Source organism: Hyalella azteca, unplaced genomic scaffold (assembly GCF_000764305.2).
Source record: "Hyalella azteca isolate HAZT.00-mixed unplaced genomic scaffold, Hazt_2.0.2 contig16486, whole genome shotgun sequence".
Lineage (NCBI taxonomy): Eukaryota > Metazoa > Arthropoda > Malacostraca > Amphipoda > Hyalellidae > Hyalella > Hyalella azteca.
The window spans coordinates 26,476-51,953 of NW_025946307.1; the positions used below are offsets into that span (position 1 = coordinate 26,476).

At 42.9% G+C, this 25,478-nt stretch overlaps 1 protein-coding gene across 3 annotated transcripts; it reads right to left on the bottom strand.

Moving 5' to 3' along the window:
- On the bottom strand, positions 1-24,625 carry LOC108673863 (dmX-like protein 2). Of its 3 annotated transcripts, XM_018161741.2 has the most exons (22): positions 24,489-24,625; positions 23,919-24,116; positions 23,185-23,341; positions 21,813-22,961; positions 20,853-21,493; positions 20,234-20,605; positions 16,348-19,793; positions 13,884-15,988; positions 12,972-13,173; positions 12,293-12,441; positions 11,474-11,694; positions 10,583-10,707; positions 9,772-9,851; positions 8,961-9,031; positions 7,294-7,386; positions 6,046-6,106; positions 5,130-5,251; positions 4,503-4,589; positions 4,040-4,184; positions 3,308-3,441; positions 2,817-2,900; positions 1-2,225 (listed from the first exon to the last, which is right to left on the bottom strand). In XM_018161741.2, the coding sequence occupies exons 1-22, from the start codon at positions 24,573-24,575 to the stop codon at positions 2,028-2,030; spliced, it is 9,927 nt and encodes a 3,308-aa protein (XP_018017230.1). In that variant the 5' UTR covers positions 24,576-24,625; the 3' UTR covers positions 1-2,027. The 3 variants fall into 3 exon arrangements, with proteins under 3 accessions (XP_018017230.1, XP_018017231.1, XP_047740883.1); XM_018161742.2 differs by lacking the exon at positions 7,294-7,386; XM_047884927.1 differs by lacking the exons at positions 1-2,225; positions 2,817-2,900; positions 3,308-3,441 and adding an exon at positions 3,456-3,548.
- Positions 24,626-25,478: the final 853 nt, after the last annotated feature.

A 25,478-nucleotide genomic window follows, 5' to 3' on the forward strand; every position in this document is an offset into this window, starting at 1 on the left:
TTGGTTTGTAACGTATATTTCCTGAATTATTTGTGGGATGAATTAATATTTTAAAGGGATTACGAGTAAAGCAAACAAGAACAGTTTAACAACACTCACTAAATGCTCATCAGAGATGGCTATCAACTCTACACAACTACAGACATCTATGAAGAAATAATTAATCTTCAGACAACTGCATGACCAGAAACTCAGCTCATTCAGTCCACACGTCACAGAATAAAACGATAGCAACTGGCACCGGATTATTCATATCTGCAATAATACTTTTATTAGTGAAACTGGTAAGCTTGTGCAGAGATGTTGTTTTGGAAGAAGGAAACACGGTGCGATGTGAGCCGGTTGATAAATGAATAAAGATACGATGCATTCAACCATTAGCACGTGATAAGCTTGGATGAAAAAGAAATTGACATGATAACTTAATTCTCACGTTTTATTCTTACAGGATTACTAATCAACAAACTGTGGAGATTGTATATGTGTACGAGAATCAGAAAATGGAATGTAGACGGTCAAAAATATCATTCGAACAGCTTTCAAGAATCTCGATAACGCCTCACTACCACGGAAACAGTACGTAAACAACGGCTGTGAATGACATAACACTTTCACACCAACTATCTACTGACCATAAGTTCATTTAATTTTAAACTATGAAAAACTAACTAGAGAAAGTTGAGGGCACATGGAACTCGTAAAGTTGCAATTTTCACAGGAGCAAGAAATCATTTACACTTTCTTCAATAAATAAAAATTTATATCGCGCTCTACTGGTTACAGAATAACCGAGATGACTATATCAATTTCATCAAATCGCTGGACAGGCTGCAATAAAACCTCGTAGAAGACAAGCAAGTAAAATAGCAACTTAGAGTGGCAGTTCACATCAAGAACAATACCGTACTTCAAGACTTCCATTCTGCCGTAGTCTGAGCGCACGTTTTGATTAGATATCTGTTATTTTTTCAACGAGTTAAGTTAAAGTCGGTGAGCATTAATATAAGTGATAATTATCCAACATTAATGACTAGATATCTAGCAATATAAATTCAAGAGTTGAATAAAATTATACGAGATTTATCTCTATCTCATTATGCTTCAGCAACAAGAGAAGCAAGCCACTCCGGTAGAACCGTGAACGAGGAAGAGCTTTGCCGCAAATATGTGCCGCGCAAGCAAGGAAAACTTTATCTATATTTTTCAAAAGAAAATATAGACACGCAGAAAATAACTAAAAACAACATTTCATTATGAATAAACAACGATAAACCATCTGACAACAAAACAAATAAATACATACATACTTGACTATTGATGGTTCATGCGAAGAAAAAAGCACAGATCAAAGAATGAACCGATGAACAATTGAAACACACTCAATTGTCGTCCGTCGGCTCAGAAATGGACCAATCCTGCGCTGACCAAATCTAAAGGCCCTTTTCCACTATGAGACTCTGCTAGACTGACACCTGAAAAACTGTCTTTTCCAGGCTAGACTGAGGCAGTCCGGCCCATCGAGACGGGCTCATCGGCGAATGAAGCGCTGTACAATCTTTGACTACAGAGTGAGCCGCTCTTTGCGAGAGTGTCGCTGTGACTTCCGTCCCAGCAGGTTGTGCGTTGCTGTCGCTCCAATATACGCAATGAAATGTCGCGCGCGGTAGAGCGGTAGCCCAGATGGAATTAAGTCTCGATCCCAGCATATGCGCACGCCAGTTTTGAGGCCCAGCCCTGAGGCTTATTGGTCTCAGGCTAGTCTTAATCCTTCAGAATCAGTCCCGTAGTGGAAAAGGGCCTTAACAGCAACGCAATGTCGAGTGACAAGAATGTGAATATTATTTGCAGGGACACCACGTGACCTGCGCGAATCACAATTTTCGGGAGGAATCAGCAGTTTAAAGTCCAGTGGTAGAAGCCTCGTAAACAATATCAATGCAATTGTTATAACAACATCCATGTCTACTCAAACTAACCATCATGCCTAAAATGATCAAACTATGTTTTGTTCAGAGTTACAACGAGAATTAAAGCAGGTTCAGATTAAGGTCTCGCTCAGGAAATGTCCGGAGTTTAATAGAGCCGTCGCCACCGCAAGAGAAGAGCCTGTTGTGAGCGTCAAGGTGCAGCTGAGTCACGCCTTGACTCAGGTTCTTGAAGAGGGACGTGCGTGAGTGTTCGCCAGGCAGGTTATAGATCAAGTTGTGCACAGTGAGGCCCCACACCTGCGGGTAAATTCAGTTTGATGAAGTCCGTCCATAGTTTTCTGATGCTCAAAAATAGAGTCGGTTAAAAAAAATAATTATTCATTTTTATGGGGATATATTTCACTACTCTATTCTCCCGATCGATTTCGATTTTATTACACTCTGCTTGCAAGTAGAGAAAGATAATTCAATTGGACAGTTTTCATACAATGCACATCTAATGACAAACTATACATAAACCTTCAATGCCTAAGTACGAGACTTTTGCTGCATAGGAACTACGACATTGTGAAGAGTAAAAGTTGGTAGCAAGAAATCTTAGGGACAGCAAGTAAACTTAGCTTCAAATAGCAAGTAAACTTATCTGCAACAGCAAGTAAACTTATCTACAAACAACAAAAAAACTTATCTGCAAACAGCAAGTAAACTTATCTGCAACAGCAAGTAAAACTTAGCTGCTAACAGCAAGTAAACTTAGCTGCTAACAGCAAGTAAACTTAGCTGCTAACAGCAAGTAAACTTAGCTGCTAACAGCAAGTAAACTTAGCTGCTAACAGCAAGTAAACTTAGCTGATAAGAAAATTCTGTTTCTGTAGCCCCACGACTTACCTTGATGTCGCCATCTGCAGCACCCGACACGAAGAACTCTTCGCTGGGGTCAAGAGCCAAGCACTTGATGGCGCTCTCGTGGGCCTGAGATAATCGAGTGATATTATCATTAAATTAGGGATATTTTAGCTCTTGGTGACTCAGCAGCACTTATTGTGATGCGCTGGAAATAACAGAAACTACGGGGAAGTGGCTAAGTGAGGAAGTAATGAGGTATATGAAATGCTAGATAGAAGCTTGATTGCATTTTTTTGTGACGTCTATGGGGTAAAAATACAAAAATGGAGTTTCAGATTAAGCCAAATACTATGTAATTTTAATTCATTTGAAATTGGAGAAAGAGTGCGCACAGAACATTGCTGAGAAAACGTACACGCGTGTCGTCCCAATACATGTCAGACAAAATCTTCTCCTAAACTGAAGGAGTGAGGTCAGCAAATAAAATATATAGTGCATGAATTTTCCTTCTAGGTTCTAGGCAAAGAACCAACCTGGAACCTGTGCCTGAGCGTCCTCTGTCGAACATCGAAGATACACACCGTGCCCTTCTTGCCGGCACTGAGCAAGATCTGGTTCTGGGGAGCGTAGAGCATCGCTGCCGTGCCGCTCTCGTGACACAGCCACGCTATCGTCAGCAACAACAGTCAGTTATCAGAGATGGCAAATAACTGTTAGTTTATAGTGAACTATTTATTACCGCACAGAAGGACTTTTTATAAAGACACAGCCACGCTATCGCCAGCAGCAACAAGTCAGTAATCAGAGAAAGCAAATAACAGTTATTTAATCGTGAACTATTTAATACTTCATAGAACCACTTTCCGATAAATGTGTGATCCCAGTACATTTTGCATTGTAGCACGAGAAGGATGATTTTTACCACAAACAGAAGTAATGTAATTTTTAGTCAAGTGAAATGTTAAAAGTTGCCAAAGCAATTTGTATCGTACGACCTAAACTATACTTAACGTCAAGAAAAAAATAACTAAAAGATACCACTACTCTTTTAAGTTTACTAATTTGTTCTGATATTCCATACTTACATTCGTATCCAGTTTTACGATCTTAGTCTGTGAATCAACCATTCATGTAATTAAAACTGTGAGTTCGGGGAAAGTCTCCCCTTGCAGTTAATTCAAGTTAAAACTTTGAAATAAAATAAACGTATCGTTATCAAACACAATACTAGTTGATGAATAAAGTCTAAATGAATTAAGACTCACAAACGACATTGGCCTTGCGCGGCGGCATGAGAGTGTCCCAGAGCGCGACGTTGCGGTGGTCGGACGACTGGCCGCTCGTCGCCAGCAAACTCGAGGAGCCCACAAACGCAAAGTCGCTGCCGTGCTTGTTGTGGCACTGGTGACTCTGAGCACAAGCGTCGTCTCGTTTGTATTATTGGAAATATTTAGTTCGAATTTACCCGTGTTACTTTACCCATATTTACCCACAGTTGTGCATTAAACTCGCAGTCATATAACTGGTTTAGCATACATGACCCAAATTTAAGAATACGGTGACGTTTACGAACGTCCTTACATCAATATTTATATAAACAAATTAGTAACTGCGACTATTTTGCATTGTTAAAAACAATGCAAAATAAGGGCCATTCTGGGCCCTGCAGCTGTGGTCTAAGGCTCAGAATGCGTGCAACTGCGACACGAGTTCTTATAACAAACTCACGTAGAAGGGCTTGGTCACTTGAGTTCCCAGACCCAGGTGATACAAGGAGAGGTTGCCATCCGAGTCCATCACACCAAACTTGTTTCCCTGCAAATTTGAACAATTAATATTCTATTCAATTTGGCTTGTTGTTGTTCACTTGCTTGGGTGGCAGCAAGTAAAAAAATATGTAATTTTGGTGTTGCTTGGAACAACGCACAATACGAATTTCTAAGCAGTAAAAATAGAAACAAGAAAACTCTAATTACACAGAAAAAATAACCCGATATCTAATTTCCAGTTCGCACATCCGAGTAAAAGCGACTGAGCGTTAGAATTATTGGCTCCCATGACAGTGTACACTGTACATCACTACGTAAAGACAGTCCTCGAGAAGCATAACGAATAATATTACGATCTTATACAAGTAGGTTCGTGACTAGTGCAAAATAATGTTATACGCCCTGCGATCTCTTGTTTTATAGACAGCAGACGAAGTGATCAAAAGATCGAAACTTATTTTAACAGTGCTAATCAGTACAAAATAATAATAGTGCAGCTAAACAGTACAAGATAATTATAGTGCAGCTATTCAGTACAAAATAATAATAGTGCAGCTAATCAGTACAAAATAATGATAGCACAAACCTGTTGGTTGAAGTGCAGCCTGGTGACCTTAGCGAAGGTGCCCCCAGGGCGGGGCCGGGCCACCACTCCTGTGTGCTGCCACTCCCGCACTGTCACCGACCCGTCCTGACAACCCACCAGATCTGCACGTACACAGGTCATAATAATAATAGCGGTTTCAGCGTTTAGTAGGCCGTAGGCCTGTCGCCGATTCTCAACATCACAGAACATCCACAGCTTGTTGCGGGCTTGAACTCGCAACTCACTGCTACAATTCTGCTGTGCCTAACCGCCCGGCCTTCTTGCCGTTTCTGACCAGAAACTGGCGCCCAGAGCTGGGATCAAACCCGCGCCTCCCTGCGCCAATCTTGGTACTCTGAACTTTAACCACTGGGCCATATGGTAAATTAGTCCCAGAATAACTTCATATCTCACGCAAGTACCCGATTAATTTCAGCAGCGAAAAATTAATCCCTAACTTAATAAAATAGAACATTGTTATAGAATAATTTTAATTCAAGAATTTTCATCATTTTCGATCAATGCAAACCGTTTAACTTCTAAAAATTATTCCTTTGAATAGGTAAGAGCTATCAAGCAAAAATGCTGTATTTTTACTCAAAATCTGACCTGACACACTATCAAACTATACATTTATTCATAAGATTATCATCCCGTTTCAATTACAATTAATTTCAGTATTTTATCACTAAACTAATTCTTTAAAAATATTCTGGCTATTGTACAATTCACGGAATTCCTCCAACTACACTTTTATCTTTCAACTCACTTGTAAACCTCATTGTTCCTCCAACTAAACTCTTATCGTTCGACTCGTTTGCAAACATCATCATTAACTAAGTAACGTTAATTACCAAGTTAACTTAGATAACTTGGAGTAAAAGTACAAATGAAGAGAAGTAAGCCCAGGACTCACAGACTGGCAGAACGGGATGCGCGGTCATGCGGCGCGCGCCTTCCGTCTTGTGGCTGCGGATCTGCAAATGAGTATATGTGTAAACTCAAGTTTTCAACACTATTATTACGGTTCAAATCTTTTTAAGAACTTGGCTAAATCCTACCAAGCTCAAAAGGGGGAGTAGGTACCAGAAGTACGATGAAAAATTATGGATAAAAATTTTTTGGAACTCTAGCCTGCTGCACCATCGCAGCAGCGAGATAAAATCCGGGACTGAATTATCGAAACTCGCTTAAGTAGACAAAACGATCCAAGCATACCGGTATTTAGCGACTGAATTCACCTCTATGATTTGTGATTTTGGCTTCATTGTGATTAGCCAACTTAGTTACGAACTTGTGACTATTTTGATAGTAATAGGTTAGATTAAGTGGGTTATGAATTGTTTACTATCCACAATAATGTTGCGATGCTAGCAAAGAACAATTCTTGACATAAATTTATTATCGGAGCACCAATTACGCTTAAAGAAGAAAATACGAGAGCCCCTGGTCACTCGAGTGCATAGTATAAATGTGAACATGAGTGAGCTTCTTCAATATAGCCTTCACGACCAAATTAGAAGCAAATACAGTAAATTAAAAGGTAAATTTTAACATATCTTGTTTATAACTAATTTCTACATTTTTAAGAATTTGCGTTCAAAACAAAAAAAATCAGACAAGTATTTTGAACTGATGCATCGCGCCTGCCCCGCAAGTAATTTAACCCTCAACCGCCGTATATGTCACTCTCCGGGATCATAACTTTCAACTTGAATTATACGTAAACCATTAAGTGTAGCAATCTGAGGACGTTTGTATGCAACAGAGAACATTTTAAAGTTGTAGTACTGTACGTCGCGGCAACCATAAGTGCAAGTCATTTTGCGCTCACAATAACGTATCGTTTTTGGGAAGTATTGTGACAATATTGCTTCGGTTACTCATGTCAGGCGGTAGAGGGGTAATAAATATGAAGATTCACATAGAATATAGAGGCAATGCGCTCATAGATACTGCGAAAGGCTCCAAAACAGTTAAGAAAGTGACGACGCCATTTATTCATTGGCATGCCAGTTCTTCAGTGCAGACGAGCAGCGTTGGCCACTTACAGTATCCACGTAAGCATAATCCGCAGTATACGTGGGTTTTGTGATCATTAACGTAGTACATGAGTGCCGCGTATGGGAGTTCGGAAAGCAAGTAAAATGTTTGGCGATCTCACCGGCCTGAGGTGGTGTCGGCTGCGCTCTATGACGAGCTGACAGAACCGAGGATTGTTCGAGCCAGTGAAATGGACTCCTTTTAATTCCCGAAACTTGAGAGCAGCATTGAAATGGGAAGAAAAGCCGAGTGATTGTAATGGGTATGAGTAATAGAGAAGGATGCTATTGATGAAGAGGAAGCGAGTATATACAGGGAGATTTAATGATGGTAGAAGTAGTGATAACAGGACAGTGCAAAAAATAAAAAGTGAATATATCACACTGAAAAAAAGAAATAAAAAACTCCACTTGACAAGAAAGGAGGATAGTTGTCTCAGAACTATTACAAAAACTTTAGGAACGAAAGCAAGATGTGCTTTGTAATGTACATGGTGAGGCCGGCGCGCAAGTGAGGTAGCATTACAAATATTTCAGGCAGAAAATTAAAGCTAATCGAAATACGGATTCATATTTTAAAAATCAATAAAAATCACATCATCGCAAAGAACATGCAGATATTAGTGAAATGAAAGAACATGAAAAATAACTTTTGAAGCGTCAAAAGAAGGTTAATCGTATGTCACATAACACGAGGACGAGTCAAACGAGGTGTTATCGCACGTTGTCTACACAAGACGAGTCAGGTTGTACAGAGAGTATGTTTCCCGCTGAAAAATCATGTCTCTTTATGGTTATTAATTCACGTTGAGTGTTTAGGAATCCAGTGTAAAACATGTTAAATATTTTAAATTAGAGTAGGTGGAGCAGGATTGCGATAACGGTAGCAATTCATCGATTTGGAATATGAAGAGATACATGCAAAAGTGTTAATAAGGATCAAGGTGTTAATATAGGATAATATTAGGATAATACATTAACAAAAGTGTTAATAAGGATCAGGGTGTACACATGATGACATTAATCCAATACAGATTTTATCGACGTTATTTCACACCAAAACTCGTACCACAACAACTCATACTCAACCGTCAGTTAATTGCTGACACAAGCAGTAGTTAGAGAAAATCTTTAGTCCCTTCAAGAGAAGATAAATACTTAACAGGACTAGAAACCAACTTGGATAAAACCTAATTTTCTACGGAAAGAAGATGATTCTTAATAGGGTAAGATATTCTATAATAAATTATTTATACAGGTTAGATTCAGCAATTTATAGCCTGACGTAATGTATGAGAAACATTCCATGTATGCATGAGGAACATTCATGGATAGCAAGGCTACCCAGCTCAGTTACACGACCACGGACCCATATAAGTTATCAACATAATATTCAACATGCAACTGCACGAGGATCAATACGGATCAATGAAGATTGACATGTAAATCATCCGTAAATCTTGCTGATTGACATGTAAATCATCCGTAGATCTTGCTGATTGACAAGCAAATCATCCGTAGATCTTGCTGATTGACAAGTAAATCATCCGTAAATCTCGCTGATTGCCATGTAAATCATCCGTCTATCTGGCTGATTGACATGTAAATCATCCGTAAATCTTTTATCGCTGGTAGACACATGAGCATTTGTACTCCAAAATTAGTCTCGGTCATTCCGACTCGTCTGTAAACACCATCTCTATCCGTAAATCATCTGTAACGAATCAAGTGCCCGTAATGAATCAAGTGCCCGTAATGCATCAAGTTCTAGTATGTCTCTGGCACTCACGACGGAGGCGCCACGGCCGGTCTGAGCGTTGAGGCTGGAAGACGACCCGACCATTGCTGTAGCTCCACCATCTGAACAGAAGTCTTATCAAACAATAACATCTCGACGAAATAATTTGCTGATATCATGGTTAATTTCAAGCGATTATCTCTTAATTTGATTATTAAATCTTCCTGAAAACACAGTGAATGACGCTGAAAATAATTTTGAAACAGTAAAACATTAAAAAATGAAGTGACAAAAAATTTAAGCGGAGTTCAGTGAAGATATTTTTGACATCACATTAACTAATGTGTAGGTAAAACTAATTCAAGAAATTGAAAAAAACCAAAAGCAGGAAATTGACAGAAAACCCCAAGTTTAACAATGATCAACCAGCTTAATTATAGTACTGTTTTAAACGAGAACAAACTCTGAATCGGCCAGTAGGCAAATGATTGCATCACAAATCAAAAATGAACACAAAAGCAAAACAAGTCCGAATTAGCCGCATGAGCGAGTATGCGAGACTCAGGAACATGCAGAAATAAATACCTACAACTTGATTTAATCCCCGACAGACGAAGCGCATGAGTAAACAGAAGGACCATGTAATTAAAATATAAAAAACTTTAATTTAAAAACAAGTTTACGTTTCAGCCTTCTAGACGCTACGTAGTCATTAGTTCCCTTGATGACAACAAGTCGGGCACACAAAGGGTAATTCATCAAAATTTTTAGGCAATAAAGTCCCTTAAAAATAGCAAAAATAAATGCAGTATATTAAAAATGCACAGCGAGCCAGACAATCCTAGCCAGTACAAAAGCAAACCTTTGGTGCCGTCAAGGATGTCTTTATCAGCAGGGCATTGCACCACCAGGTAGTTGGAGGCGTTCACAGTCTCGCCCTCCCTGCGGAAAATATCAGATTTTTGGTGACTTTATTTTTAGCGCATTTTCTCAGTTATGGAAAAAAGCGCCATTGTGCTCGTCATGTCCGTCCATCCGTCCGTCAGTCTGTCCGTGACTTCATATTTGCGTCGACGAGAAAATGCGCTCTCAGTCACACACTGCAGTGAGTACTGAGTTATATAGTATATATATTTTTTTGTCCTAAAAGTAGACCAGCAAAATATCATAGATAGCCAGCATCATTATACATTAGATACTGAATATAATCTTGAAGTACCTATATAAAAAAATTGTAAATTAACTGGTCTCTAAAAAATCTCTTGCTGCCATTATGGGCCCAGGCGACAGCTTTCACACTCATGGCACGAGTAACAAAGATGAAAATTCAGAGAAGTTTATGATTTATTTCACAGCCTTACTTCCTGATTAATAGTATTCAAACATACATCAAAAGTTAAATACTATCTGTACACCTAAGGATTCTTATATCTTCATATCTTCAAATTGTAAAAGAAATGACAAAATTTCTTGAAATTAATATAGACACGAGTATAATATTGATAAATGGACAAAATTTATTGAAAAAAATGACGTTATGACTTAGCCTGCGTGTTTGTTCAACCCTTCCCTAACATCGAAAAAACTTTCAACATTAGGATCGAAGTAAAGTAAAATGTCGAGTTTAATAAAAATAGAGTATTTAAATTTTACAAAAGGAACGAAGGTCTGACTTAGTAGGAGCGAGGAGGTCGAGCTCGGTAGTGTTGCAGAGCCAGTTAGGATGTTGCAGCAGCAGCGAGATGTCCAGCTCCTGCACCTCCTTCACTGTCGCAATACTCATCAGCCCGCTGTTGACCTGCGACATAAATGTCGTGAGCTTTGGCATCACAGAGACATGCCACAGCAACACCAACTCATGAGCTGTACCATCACAGAGACATGCCACAGTGGCACAAGCTCATGAGCTGTACGATCACAGAGACATGCTACAGAAAAACAACACATGTAATGCGCAAAAGCAATACATAATGTACTTGGGAACTAATACCCACGTTTGCACAAAAACTACCCCAACTCATGACGGTAACACAGTTCTAGCTCAATCATGTACAACACAAATTTTGTTTGCAGCCAACCTAAGATTGAGAACAAAAGAGTGCCCCATGATTCCGCTCAATTAAATACAAACTATTTAGAATTCAGCGTCACAATACACGGCCGTTTAGTATTATTTGTATTCATTTTCTGAACCCTTTAAATATTTTTTATTCACCATGAAATCAATGATTTGGTTGCGATAGTATACATAACTCGTTCGTGTATCAAAAACCTTGTCAATGATCTTCCTAATACAAGCTGTAATAAAAATATCATCCAGTTTTATTTTCGTCAACAACTACAAGTAACATGCAATTTTGTCCTGACTATTCAAAATTAATCAATTAAAATATGTAATACACGGCGGTAGCGTTAACCAGCGCTGAGGAATATCCCAGCAAATACAAGATAATTAGATTATCTATTACAGAAAAGGCGAGACATGTCACTCCGTATGCTATTCAATTGCCGATTTAATTGGATTAAAATGTTTGATTCGTCACGGCAAGACGATTATTGCTCACCCGATTGATGCAGAACGCAGCGATGTTGTCTTGTTCTTTGTGGATGATGCGTACAGGGTCTAATGCTGGCAGACTTGCAGGAGTGGGCACTTCCACCTCGGAATGATCTCCTACACCTGCAGCTCCTCCTCCACCACCGCTGCCGCCGCCGCCGCCACCAGCCTCTGATCCCTCATCTGTGCCGCCACCGGCTCCATCGCCGGAGTCACTCAGCGCTTCCTCTGTGACAATAAACCTACGTCAACTCGTTTAAACAACCAACAAGCGATCGCTACTAACAATTGGGGCGTGGTGAACCAAAATAATTGATTCACGGCGGATTAATATATTTTCAAACCTCGGCAGGAACGATATTTTCATGCTTATAATTATCGGTCGACGGATTACTTTCATCTCAGTGATAGGAAATAAAACTAGATAAGTGGGAATTTTCTAAAGCAATAGTTGCAGAACATACAACCCGATTAAAATTAAAGAGAAAAAAACTAAATAACTTAAAAAAAATATATAACTCAGTACTCACTGCAGTGAGTGACAGAGAGCGCATTTTCTCGTCGACGGAAACGTGAAGTCATGGACGGACAAACAGACGGACAGACGGACATGACGAGCACAATAGCGCCTTTTCAGCGCATTTTCTCATTTATGAAAAAAATTCACTATTGTGCTCGCCATGTCCGTCTGTCCATCTGTCCGCCCGTGACTTCATGTTTTCGTCGACGAGAAAATGCGCTCTCTGTCACTCACTGCGGTGAGTACTGAGTTATATTTTTTCCATAACTGAGAAAATGCGCTAAAAAGAAGAGAAGCGAGACTGACCTGAGGCGGCATAGGAGTGCTGGGGCACGGGTTCAGGGACCGGCCGCTTCCTGGCGAAGATGTAGCGCACGAAGACCTCGATGACGTCATCCTGCCTCACCAGGAACTGCCACAGACGCACCACCACCGACACGCCCTTCTGGCCACGCCTGCGCCACCAACAAACTTTACTGGGTATTCTAAACCTAAAATAGGTGGCAATCAAGATGGAGAAAGGCTCAAGGGAGTTCTGCTATTGAGGTTATGATGCAACGTCTTCAATTATATTTTAGACTCATCGAGCTTCTAAGACTCAAATTTTTGATGCTAAAATATGTCATCTAAGACGTTTGGGAAAAACTTTCGCAACTGTGAGCATCCAGAAGAACTTGAGTAGGTACTAGGTAATGCAACAATGATTCAGGGATAACAGGCAGCAATTAATGTCAGGACAGCGCGTTACTCAGAATAGATTAGCCGAATGTCGAATAAACGGAAGGAATTATAATAATAGTCATTTACTTGACAGAACATTGGTGAGAAATGCCCTCGTCGGAACTGAAATTATAATAATATTAATTTAGTTGACAGAACATTGATGACAAATGTCCTCGTGTTAAACTAAAATTATAATAATAGTCATTTACTTGACAGAACATTGGTGACAAATGTCCTCGTCGTAACTGAATGTATTACTCACGCGAAGGGCGTGTTATGGGTCTCCCTGAGGCCGCGATATTTACTGATGGCGGGGGCACCAGGCTGGACGCTCTGGGCAAAACAGCCCGGGATGTACTCAGGAGGAGGTCCTTGTAGCTCCTCCAGCTCAGCGGTCAGATCCTTGGTCCAGGAGTGCAGCGTGTACAGCACACCGTGCAGAAGAGGAGACTGCACTGCCAGCTCTGTGCAGCATGGTGGAAAATGAATGTGAGGCATTAGTGAATGTGAGGCATGAGTGAATGTGAGGCATGAGTGAATGTGAGATATTGAGTGAATGCGAGGCATGAGTGAATGTGAGGCATGAGTGAAAGCGAGTCATGAGTGAAAGAAAGGCATGAGTGCAAGAAAGGCATGAGTGCATGCAGCAACAGGATAGCTTTCCATAGGAGGAGTGTGAATCACAAGACAAGTTTATTAATTATTCGAAACAAAATTTGCTCCGTATAGGCGGTTTAGTAGAGATCATGCAATGCTCAAGTACTTGAGTCAACATCGCAGTCGGAGAGTGGAAAGGAAACAAAAAATTTCACTGACAAAATGGCTACTTGAAAATAAATAAATCTATGAAAGTCACGCAACTGCACATCCGCAAAATAGCGCACTTGCAATGAGACACGTGTGACGTGTAAAATAAATATTTAAATATAGTCAACTCACAATGGTTAGTCATTTAATACAGCTTTTGTTGAGCTTGTTAGTAGATTTGCCGAAGTACTTGAATAATGCGACATCGTGTAATCTGACATCGTTGTGTGCCGATCGATCGAAAAAATAAATAAAGAATGAATTTAGCCACAGTGAAGTTGTATCAAATTAAATATTGTACAATTGACTAGATTTTACGAGTTATAGTGGAGTAAAATAGAAGAATTATATTTCATTATCCACCTACCCGGAAAATCAATTTGTGGAACAGAGAAGAAATTCTTGATAATGGCTTCAGCTCGCTTCACGCAGGCGAGACGCAGAAGACACCAAGAATACGACCGATGGTCGCTATGCTCTTTGTTCTCAGCTAATATCTTGGGTTCCTTGAATACATCGTCTTCTTCCTCTTCTTCCTCATAAAGTTCCTCTTCATCACTGCCCGCTGAATCATAGTCGATGTTCTCGTCTTCAGAAGGAAGCACCGGTTTGGTCATCAGGAAGGACACAATTGAAGTGCTGGGACTGACGAACTGTTCCCTAAAAGCGGGTTTCGATTCTCCATCTTGAGTTTGTGAGCGAACTTCCTGGAAACCAAGTTGTCCCAGTAGCTTCATATTGAACTTAAGTCGAGTCTTTTGCAGGCTTGAGAGCGTCGACGTAAGGAACTGGTCACTACCGGCAGGAGAAGAAGAAGGACTCACCGCCTCAACACCACCGCCTGCCAACACACTTGGCGGTATGGCGGCACTCATCTTGACGGGACGTTTAGCTCCACCGCCAAAAATTTGAGCCCATTCCCTGTTGGAGAATTTCCGAGAGACAAGTCTGTACAGAATCGCAGCATCGCACGTCACCAGACCATAAGCCAACAGGCAAATATACACTCCGACGAGAGCCTCGCACAAAAGTAGACTCAGCTTGGGAGTTTCTTCGTCTTTCTCCCTAGTCATCAAACATAGGAGGGAAGTGACACCAGGCCATTTTCCAGGCTGAGTAGTGACCTCCAAAGGTTCGTCAGCACTGCCGCTCTCGCCTGGCCGAGCAATCCAACTACGACTGGGCTCAGAATCAGAGAGCGCTTGATGAAGCGACGATGACAAAGCAATTGCAAGATCCCTCCAAACGGCGACTTTTCCCAACATCTGAGGCATGCCTACGTGCTTGCCTATCGCGCGAACGCTCGCTACATTTGCGAGCAGGTCTTCTCCAAGGTTCTGAAGTTGCTTCACAGGATCTGCAACGACGGTTTTATTGCTAGCAACAACAGCTGAGAGTAGAGGGAGAGTTGTAGGGCATGGCAGTGGTGACAACAGCATATTTCGTCCAGCCGAGTCTTGTTGTAACTCCTGCAGCAGCAACAGCAGCTCTAGCCGAACCATCGTGAGGCCACCACCACTGCAGCCATGTAGCGAGCAGTATGCGAGCAGAGTGTGCAGTAACTGTTGATTAGCAGCGAGCCACCGTTTCCTACGAGCAGCTCGTGCGAGCTTATTTTCAAATTGCAATTTTTCTCGTTGCAGGATATCATGGAGGCTGGTCGATGCCTGATCTTCTCCTGAAAGTCCTAATGTCGCATTGGGATCAGAGGGAGCCGTAAAGCTGCTCACGAGGATGTCACTTTCAGGCAGAACAGGAGAGTAACCGCTGAGCTCCTTGAGCGCAGCGACCTCGTGTTCTAGCCACAGGTGAAGGTCGTGACGAAGCTGACCTCCGAAATCACCGGTGATGCCATCGTTGGAACTCGTAGAACTGAAGAAAGAACTCCCTAAAGTTCCCAGCTCGCTCATCATGATCTTCAGGCACGCGATGAACTTGAGTTGCTGAGCCATCACATCAAAAGTCTTACGAGGTGGGATCGAACTAACTGACGTGCTTTCTCTCGTTTCGTTGACTTTAAACCCTGGGTCCATCTCCTGTTTTGGTGCAGAAGGCTCGTTTTCCACCTCGTCATCGTCAACATCCAAGGAGAAGTCGAGTTGCAGTTCATCGCTTGTGTCTTTAAAGCCTCCACCGCCGCTGCTCCAATCGAACGCACCAGCGGTCTCGAGCCCTCCATCGAGGGTACCTGTGTTGATCATGCCCAGCGAAGGCCGATTTTGGGAAGCCGTCTCAGACACATGGAGGCTTGTGGTGTCGCCGCCATCTGGGGCACTCTGCTGCACCGTGGCCGGCAACTTGGACAGAACCTCAAGAGCCACGACGGGGCAGCCAGCTTGCAGGTGCGCGTACGCAGTAGTGAAGTAGAGACAGCGCTCTTGCAGTGTTATGCTGCTCTCGTAAGAACTCTTCTTGTCGAGGTGGTCGGCACCAACGGTCAGACAGCTCGCCATCATACCCCCTCCCGTGTCTCTGAACAAACAATACAACAATTGATGTAAGACCAGGAGAAATAAATAGAAGAAATAAATTTAGAGAAGAGAAATAAAATTTAGGAGCACGACATTTTGCATCAAATATTTCTCAAGAATTGATCATTTTTATTTACTTTGTTAGAACACATCTTATATCTAGTATAACAGACATAATTATGACCTCTTTCCATTCCGAATTCTCTTTAATTTGTTTTAAATTACAGTGTACAAAATATTTTCTTACATGAGAGCCTCTGGGGCTCGTAACGAAGTAAAATATTTATAACCTATTAACCTAGAAAAATACCTCAATTGATACCTAGTCAATTCCACGGTATCGTTTTGATCCATACTTACTTGGCGGTGTTGGCAATACATTGACGAATGAGAAGAGGGTGCGTGCGCAAGTATATATAGAAGTTGAAAACAGTGGGATCAGCAGTGGAGATGTTACTGCTGAGCCTGGTAGAAGCCTTGGCTTTACTCTCGTCATAGCTGTCATGACAGATTGCCAAGGTTGGGTCAGTGTTGAGGAGCGTTTGTAGAGATGCCGTGTAGTTCCTCATAAGCCAGTAAGCCATGGAGCGCAAGAAGGGATCAGGGTGGAGATGAGTCACTTGTTCATTAGTGCCATCTTCATCGCATCCCAGCACGCGGGTGTAGAGCATCTTTTCAAGAGCAGGCGGCATGGCTTCAAGTTCTCCCTCATACAGCCTGATGATGACCATAGCAAGCTGCTCGTCTTGCAGCTGCGCCACTACCACTTCAATTGCGTCCTTCAAGGCTCCTGCGAGCAAGAAGAACGCAGCTGCATGTTCGAACCTCTGCTTGCCCATAAGTGCGTAGGCGTTCTTGAGGGCAGCAAGACGCCACCGTTCCTGAGTAAAGTCACTGGCAAAGAACTCCGTCATGCGTTTGTCGTCAATGGACCTGAAAAGACCCCAGACAAGAGACTTCTTCTTCATCGCAAGATAATATATGGCAGCGTCGAGAGGATCCTTGCGTTGCTGGAAAGCACTTTTTGCAACCATCAAAATTAGTTTCTGTAGAACCGTGTTGTTGCGCACCCACCAGCCTACTCCAAGCTCTCGTAGTTCACTCCATTTTGGATTGTTTTGACGACATGAAGGCAAAAACTGCAGAAGTTCCTCTTGACTTTCTGAGTGAAACGCCCAGACGATGTTATGGCAAGCAATTCCGGAACGCTGTAGAGCAGATCGCTGGCCAGGGAGGCAACGTAAGAGGTAAGTGTGGTGACGTAAGGCCAAGAGAAAACGTAACCCACAATCATCAAGAGACTCCATTGAGGGCTCATCAGTGGTTGCGCGAGAGTATGTTTCCTTGGCCATGGCTTCCTTGGCTTTACTTATGTCGAATTTGTCGGCGAAGTCAACGTTGCATGAAGCCACGGTGTCAGATAGCGCTAGCAAGTGCATTTGGTCGAGCGAGGAAAGACCAGGAAGCTGAGTGTGAGTGAGCATCGCTGCCAAATATTGAGTCTGCCGAGGACCGAAATACGTGAGACCACGGTTTTCATGGGAGACAGAAGTACGGCGAAGACCTCGGTCGGTTTCGTCGTCATCTAGCTTGAGATCATCGTCATCGACAGTGGGAAGAGCCCCACCGAATAGCTCGGCGTAGGCCTCTTCCTGATTCTCCTGCAGAGCAACAGCAGTGCTTTCCTTGTCTGCCTCTAGCAATTGCCACAATGGCATTGGAGGAACGGTCTTCACTTCCTTGAGGTTGTTGATATCTTCAGGTCGCAGGCTAATTGAACTACGACCCTCTCTGCTGCCGCTGCTGTGCGGGGCGTTCACAGACAGCGTGCGCGAACGAGACCACGAAGCCTTGGCATCACTAGGAACCACAGAGCAGGAGCCACCTAAGGCGCCGAGATCATCGTTAAGTTGCGTAAGGTAGCGAAGCAAGTGAGCCAATATAGCTTTAACTCGGCGGATCTTGCCGCTGTTGAGAAGTTCGTGTAATTGACGAGGATGGTAGAGTGGCAGGACATTGAACATCAATTGACTGGCCTCCATGATACCAACAGTGTATGGCTCAGGACTGATGAATTGTACGTCTCCTGCGCGTTTTTTCTCGTCGAAAAGAAGAGAACAGGCAGGCTGCAAGTGGGCTGGCAGAGCAGCTTTAGGTTGAAGAGAAGTCAACAAACTGTTACCATTGCTACTGGGATTGGTCCACTGAGTGTAGCAGTGCATCTCATTGTCCATACCCACGACCAGTAAGCCTTCTCGTGTCCACCCAACGCTCATAGGTAAAGGAGCAAGATTATCTGCAGTTTGCAGATGCGCGCGCGTGAGCTCCATATATTTCTGCTTAGTGGGCAGAGTTATCTGGTGAACAGACAGAGACTTCTTCAGCACAGGAGCTCGGGGCGAAGCAGTACAACCCACGCCCGTTATCGTGTCAGTTTTCATCGTGGCGGCGGCCATTTCCTCGTTCACGTCTGTCAGTACGATTATTTTACTACCGATGACCACAGTGAGAAGGAAGGAACCGTCTTCCTTGGACACCCAGTCCACCTGCACTGGCTCCCTCTGCTTCACCTCTACGCCGCGTTTGCTGTATTTCTGCGAGCGAAGGGAGTGCAGTGTGCTCATGGACGGCACGTGAAGCATGTTCGATACCAACCGCAAGGCGTCAGTAGAGGCCCCATCCAGAGGACCTAAGGACGTTGTCGGACCCACTGGCATGTGCATAGAGGTGGCTAAAGCTTTGGGCGAGGTTGGTGAACCTTTAAACGGACCTACAGATTGAATGTTGTCAGAAGACAGAGCAGAGACAAGATTAGTTGTTGTGTTTCGGCAGTGCGCTATCTTGGTTACATGTGCTTGGTCTAGAAGCTGTTCCTCCAGCTGCCACGCATCCATGGCCACGACGTCCTCCACAGTGACAGGCTCGCACATGACCCACTCAGAACCTCCGTTGCTTTCACACTCATACACTGCAATTTTGCATGAGAATTTCGAAGCATTGGCATTGTTGAAAGGAACAGATGTAACAACAGAGTCGCGATCGAAAGGCAAGAACGCTACAGCTACACGGCCGCTGTACGCGCAGCTCACATGCAGAGGCACTCCAGGCAGATCAATGGCGCTCTCCCCAGACCGGCTCATCATTGTCCACTCCACCCACTCGACTGTGCCTGCCTCCCCGCTGCCTGTGACGTTGCAACACCAGAATCTGAGTTTATTGTCAGAACAAGCTGTTGCAAGCAAAAACGGAGCCTGGCAGGCTGGATAAATGCAAGCAGAACTCAGATGACCAGCAGAAGGAGCTGCATGCACCACTGTTACACCAGCGGGCAGCGGCAAAATTTGGCAGCACACTTTGCTGGTTTTGCTGATGACAGGTGAAGCGTCAGTTAGATGAGGATGAGAAGAAGGTAACTCCTCCGACTTGGGTTCTTCAGCCTGCCTGGACTGAGAGAAGACATCGTCGTTTTCATCAGTACCATCAGGCGAAGACGTTAAGTCGTGCACAGGCTGTTGCGTCACCAACACCAAGCGCCACATCTGCACCTCTGTTCCACGCGACGTCTCTAGCACCTGCGTCACGTAGAATGGTTCTTCGGCCATGGAGGCTCTGCTGCTGCTCTTGTCTTTGCTCAAAGAAGCAGCTTGTTGTCCCAGAACCAGTCCTTGGTGGTACACGTGCAGAAGAAGAGTCGTGTTTCCTGCAGGATCTGCAGGCTCGGATTCATCCAGAGAAGATAGCTGCAGCACGCAGCCGGGCCGAGCGGACGACTGCTCAGACACGATCGTGAACACCTCGCCCAAGTTCTGTAACATAGCACACGATAAGTAGAACTAATATTAGACAAACCTGATGAGTAATTTCATGAGATCTCTCACTTCTTTTAGCAGTTAATTATTATTTCAACCTCAAATCAATTACTCATTATATATTTAGGATATTGCCCTTTTTATTCCAACTTCGACAAATATTCTACAATTTATTTTTCCAGACTAATCTCATGAAAGAACAGCAAATAAATATTAAAAGATTTAGCAACGCTGTCTCTCAAACATTTCACCATAAGTAAATATCATAAATCTTTTCTCGGTAAACAAGCGAGTTCACTCATCACATTAAACTCATGGTTTGACCAGGTAAAATAATAGGTCATGGCGATAAGTGGGAAATTTCAAGACCATATAGATAACATTTTCCATTTACATCAACACGTGCAGAATGAACGCATTCCACACACGTAACTCACCGTATGACCTGGATGCTCCCTGAGTGAGCTGTCATCAGTGCTGATGCTGAGCAAGCTGTCCTCCATCCCGCGACGGTTCCTGCGTTCAGCAACACACATCTCAGCGAGCAGCGCCCGGCCATCAAGCACTGTCTGGTACACACGCAGCCTCTGCCCATCGCTCGCCACGAAGCAGGCTGAGGGGGAGTTGCAGAGGTTGCCCAGGCTCGAGCTAGGCATGAGTGCAGGAATCCAAGCGGCAGTGGAGAACGCCGTTGGGTGAGGGGAGTTGAGACGAGCCAGTTCAGAGAGGCCGCCGCTGCGACATAACGGCCCTACGCCGTCTACGCGCCACACGAGCAACTCGCTGCACCACGGACCCGTGTTGCTGTCCTGTCGCGTACATACGTTACTTCACAGTACATTTTTATGACAAAATTATTACAGAAACTCAACTTACCGTCCAGTTTGTCTGCGTGAAACAACAGTAATTCAAATTTTTACCCCTCAGCTCGTACTTCAGAATTAAGATTGACGCCATGTGATATCATAGACTATGTCACCGTATGTCATCATATTACTGCAGGGAAATGCTAATAATGACAATTAAATTTACATAAAATCTTATTAATTTACTTACTTGCACACAAATCGTAGGAGCGGCGTGCGGATCAGTTTGCTTCTTTTGCACATTGTGATGAGAAGTGGTAAGCAGCAGTGGCAGTTCAGGATGGCACTTGACGGCATTCAGCTGGAACCTGTGGCCACACACACGTCTCTGATGCAGAATATTGAGCACGTGAGTGAACTTGCTACCCCCCTCAACCGTGAGATGCCAGAGATTCAATGAGCCGTTGGCATGTTTTGTGGTCATGCTAACAACGGGCAACTGTGACTCAGCATCATCTTTTGTAGCGGAGAGCAAAGAGTTGGTAGCGTGTCTTGAGCCGCTATATTTAATACCAGCTTTGTAATTACGGCACTCAAGCTCGTGGGCAGCTTCAAGCTTAATGAGCTGTTGAACGAACGACACGGAAGGCGTCGAGTAGAGCGCCAGATGAGGCGACATGGTCATAGCATCACCCAGAGGCAGAGCATTCGGGATGCGAGCGCAGAAGGACACCTGAGTCTGGCGGAAAGACCCGTGGTAATCGTCGAGGAAATCCAAAATCCAGAGCAGTAGTGAGCCATCCACGGGATGAACGGAGAAGAGCATGTCGGAGCTCTGTAGCCAATTGCGCAACAGCGCTTCTATGCGCCGATCCAGGGCATCACCAAGAGCTACCACAGCATACAGAACAACAGGTCAGTATCAGCAATATAATAAAAATTAAATAATGTTCCATCATATTACATAAAACACGTACTCGTTACATGAATTTAGGAAAAATAATATGCCCAGGCCTAATTTAGATAAATCAGGAAGCATAACTGTGGTCAATTTGAATTAAAATGTTCCAAATTTTATTTGATGAAATAGAACAATATTATTAGCCAGAATAGAAAGTTGTCACAGTTGATAACATACTGCACGGGACTACGCATTCATCTCAGCGTATTAAAACACAAAAGAGATAGGTATATTGTGAGCAATAATAACCGGAGTTAGAAGCGGTGACGTCAGTGGCGATGCTCGTGCTCGAGGTGGCAGCGCTCATAAGGTTGTGGTTGGTGGCGGGAGGGCGCGCTGTCTCGTCTTCCTCGACACTCCGACCGCGGACACCGGTATTGGAGGGGCGATGATTGCTCTTAGTGGACGACGTTGTTTCACCGTCCTTCGTGTCTGAGTGACGGTCGGCATCCATAGCATGAATGGGAATGTCTTTTTCAAGAGCCTTCTTGCTAACTTCAAGTAGAAGATTTTCAGCCTCCTGAGTGAAGTGCATCTCCTTGTTGTTGAGCCAGTGAAGCACGAAGTTATGCTCAGAGTCATCGGTTCCTCCACCAGGCTGAGATGAGGACAGGCTGGGCACTAGCGGGATATCCGTAGCGGCGTTGATGGATGCCGCGAGATGGAAATGAAAACCTGGAGTCACCCCCATGGCATGGTAGCCATAAGATGGGAAGTCGTGGACAGAATAAGTCGATGGCATAGTGGGTACTATTGGGTCACATCCAGTTTTAGTTGGGCTCATTGACTGCCCAGAAGTGAGTTTTGAGCTATTGAAACCAGAAGCACTGATGCCTATAGGAAACCTGGTTTGGCGCCGCAACCCAAAACAAGCCTTGATGTGCTTAAGGCGGGAAACAAACTTGTGCTTGTGGCGATGAGTGCGGAAACGTGGATTCTGGGCAGCCACTGGGTCTAGCTGGTGCATGGGTATCAGCCCGTCATCTGGCAAGACTGTCTCAACCCACACACGACAGATGTTGTCCTTGCACGAAGAAACAACCATGTTGCTCACACTACCCTTGGGCATGTACTTGCTGGTGGTACGCCACGTGAACCCAGTCACCGCTGCTGGATGAGGCAAGTACACGTAGCTATAGCTGATCGCGGTATCAGGGCTCCCGTCGTGAGATGACCGAGACTGGCCAAGTATGTGTGAGTCGTCATACCAGAGCTTGATAAGGCGGTCGTTGGAACCGCAGGTAGCGAACAGACAACCGTCCGGAGAAAAAGACATAAGCTGAGTAGGTTGTGATGTTGTTATTTTCCAGATGCAATCCCAGCAGCCGATGTTGCTGTCATCTCCACTCTCATCTAGATCACTTTGCTCGCCGCCAAGATCAAACATCACGGGCATGGCTGTAACATGCCCGTACATCAATGTTATTTCCAACATGAAAACATAAATTTATGAACTATTTATTTGAGGATTATTTGATTTGATTTTTCAGTCATAATCCATTAGATAATCTATATTAGGCAAAAAGCCTCAAACCTTGATCAACAGATTAATTAGTAGTTAAAATATGAAAAGAAATCAAAATTGAACGAGATTCTAAGATCAGCAACTATAAAGACACACCAGTTTCATCAGGGTGCTGCCGAGCTCCCCTAGGGCTCCACATTTGTAAGCTGTCACCAGCTGAGAGGAGACGAGTGCCCTCCAGGTTCCATGAGACATTGTTGATGCTGCTTTCGGCCTCCACAACACCCGTCTGAACCCACGCGTAGTCCAAGTGCTGCTCAAATCACACTCCAGTACATATAAAAACTCAATACCCCAATAATCTTATCGACTTCACAAATTTTTGGTTCTACTGTTAAGCAACAGTAACCAAATCTTTCTTTATTTACAGGATATTCTTCATTGTTCATACTTGAAATATTCTTTTGCTAGAATAAGACCATAATCACATACCTACAGAAAATTTCACAAGTTACACCAGCTCCACAGTTAAATGGCAAGTCACACGCAATAAAAAAGAAACAAATTTGTGATCACGAAATATTAAACACAATTTGGTGCAACTGGCATCAAAATGTTGATCCCTGAGCTAATCCCACACCAGATACGGTAAATAGGCATTGCAAATCCAAGGTAAATGGAAATAAATTCTGACTGATTTCTAATTTTATGGTGATCTTGGGCACAATCTCAATTACTTGACAATTATTGTAATCTCAACTGAAATAACATCTCTGGCATTACATTGTACATTGCAAATCTCTAGATTTCCTTCTCAGAGATATGACAAATAAGAGTAAAAAGAAATAAAGTGTTGACAATGAGAAGTTAGTCCAGCATAAAGCACTTACATGTCTTGAGTTACATGGAGCAATGGGGGATGGTTCAAATATGCAGACGCTCTTGCCATATGCAGCAGCAATTTTTCCTGTGTCAGTGGAGCAGTCAATGCATGATATCTGGATATTGTTGTGGCAAAGACCTGGGATGACTTGAACTCGCTCAAAATTAGAAGCAAGAATGACCACATTGCATCCAGCAGCGTATGCCTGTGAAATAAAAAATTAAGTCATTCAAAAGATATTAATACATTTTTCATGTCAGTACAAAGAAATTGATGAAACATCAAGTCTGAACTGAACACAAGATTATGAATAAAATAACTGAAGCCACAAGATCAAGTGGTCAGATTTAGCTCAAAAAAAGACTCTAGCAAGAAGTTTGAATTTGAGAAAGTTGATTTTCAAATATTTGAAGAATTTTACATACCTCTTAAAATTGTAGCTTATTGGCAAGAAATTGTAGGTTAGGGTCATAATATGAAACCAAATTGGAATGATGTAATTTAATTCTGCAACATTGAAAATTTGAAATTTATGTCAATACCATCATAAAATGAGCAGACCTTCAAATCAACTTACTGTAAAAGGTACTCCTTCCACTCGCCCAACTGCAAAAGTCCTGTCACCAATATTACATGCCCCAGTCAGCACCTGGTGGCAATGCATCTTGAAGAAACCTCCCTCTGCTCAGTCAGCTCTTTTAAAACCTGCTTTTACAAACATCTGAAAGTTAAATTTAGTCACTTTTATTTGAAGCATAACATGATTTAAGAAGATGGCCATTACTTTATTTCACTAATACCATCAAACAGGATAATAAGGGACAATTTTTGTTGTTTTTCCTTGATAACTTCTTACCATGAAACATTTCATAAATGAATTTGTGCTTGTTTTTAATAAAGGTCTTTGCAAGCGCTATTGTATGGAATCTCCAAAAATAAGGTGCCAGAAGCAAAAAAAAAGTTGACAAAATTAGCCCTGGAAATGGGGCAATCTGGGCAAAATCTTGAATCATGCTGAGTGTACTCTTCCCAAAGTTCTCCTCTTAATATGTAGATGATCTAGATGTAGAAAGAATTACATTTTCTGTGATTTGTGCTTGTTTTTCCTTTATTGATGATATAACCATATCCATTTTTCATAAACAAAAGCTATTTTTCTGTTTTATACCTAACACTTTTAAACCCCCCTCCAAAAAAAAAAAACTTCCATGCCATTGACAACAACCTTGTCCACTGCAAGCTTCATATCCGCAGCCAATCAGCAATAGTTGAACATGAACATTCTGCCTGGCAGCCATTTCACAAGACTATGTGCTGACATTGAAGATGTTCAGAGATGGGCAACCAAGCTTCTCTCTTCAATCAGAGACTTGTCATACTCCAAGAGGCTTGAAGCATTGCATCTCCCTTTCCTTGAACATAGGCGCCTGTGTGGTGACTGGTGACCTTATTGATATGTACAAGTACATGCACAGACTGTACACTGTACAGGGTGTTAAAACCCACCCGCAAACCATCTTGAGGGTGTTAAAACCCAGTTATCCAGCAACAGGGATACTAGAGGTGA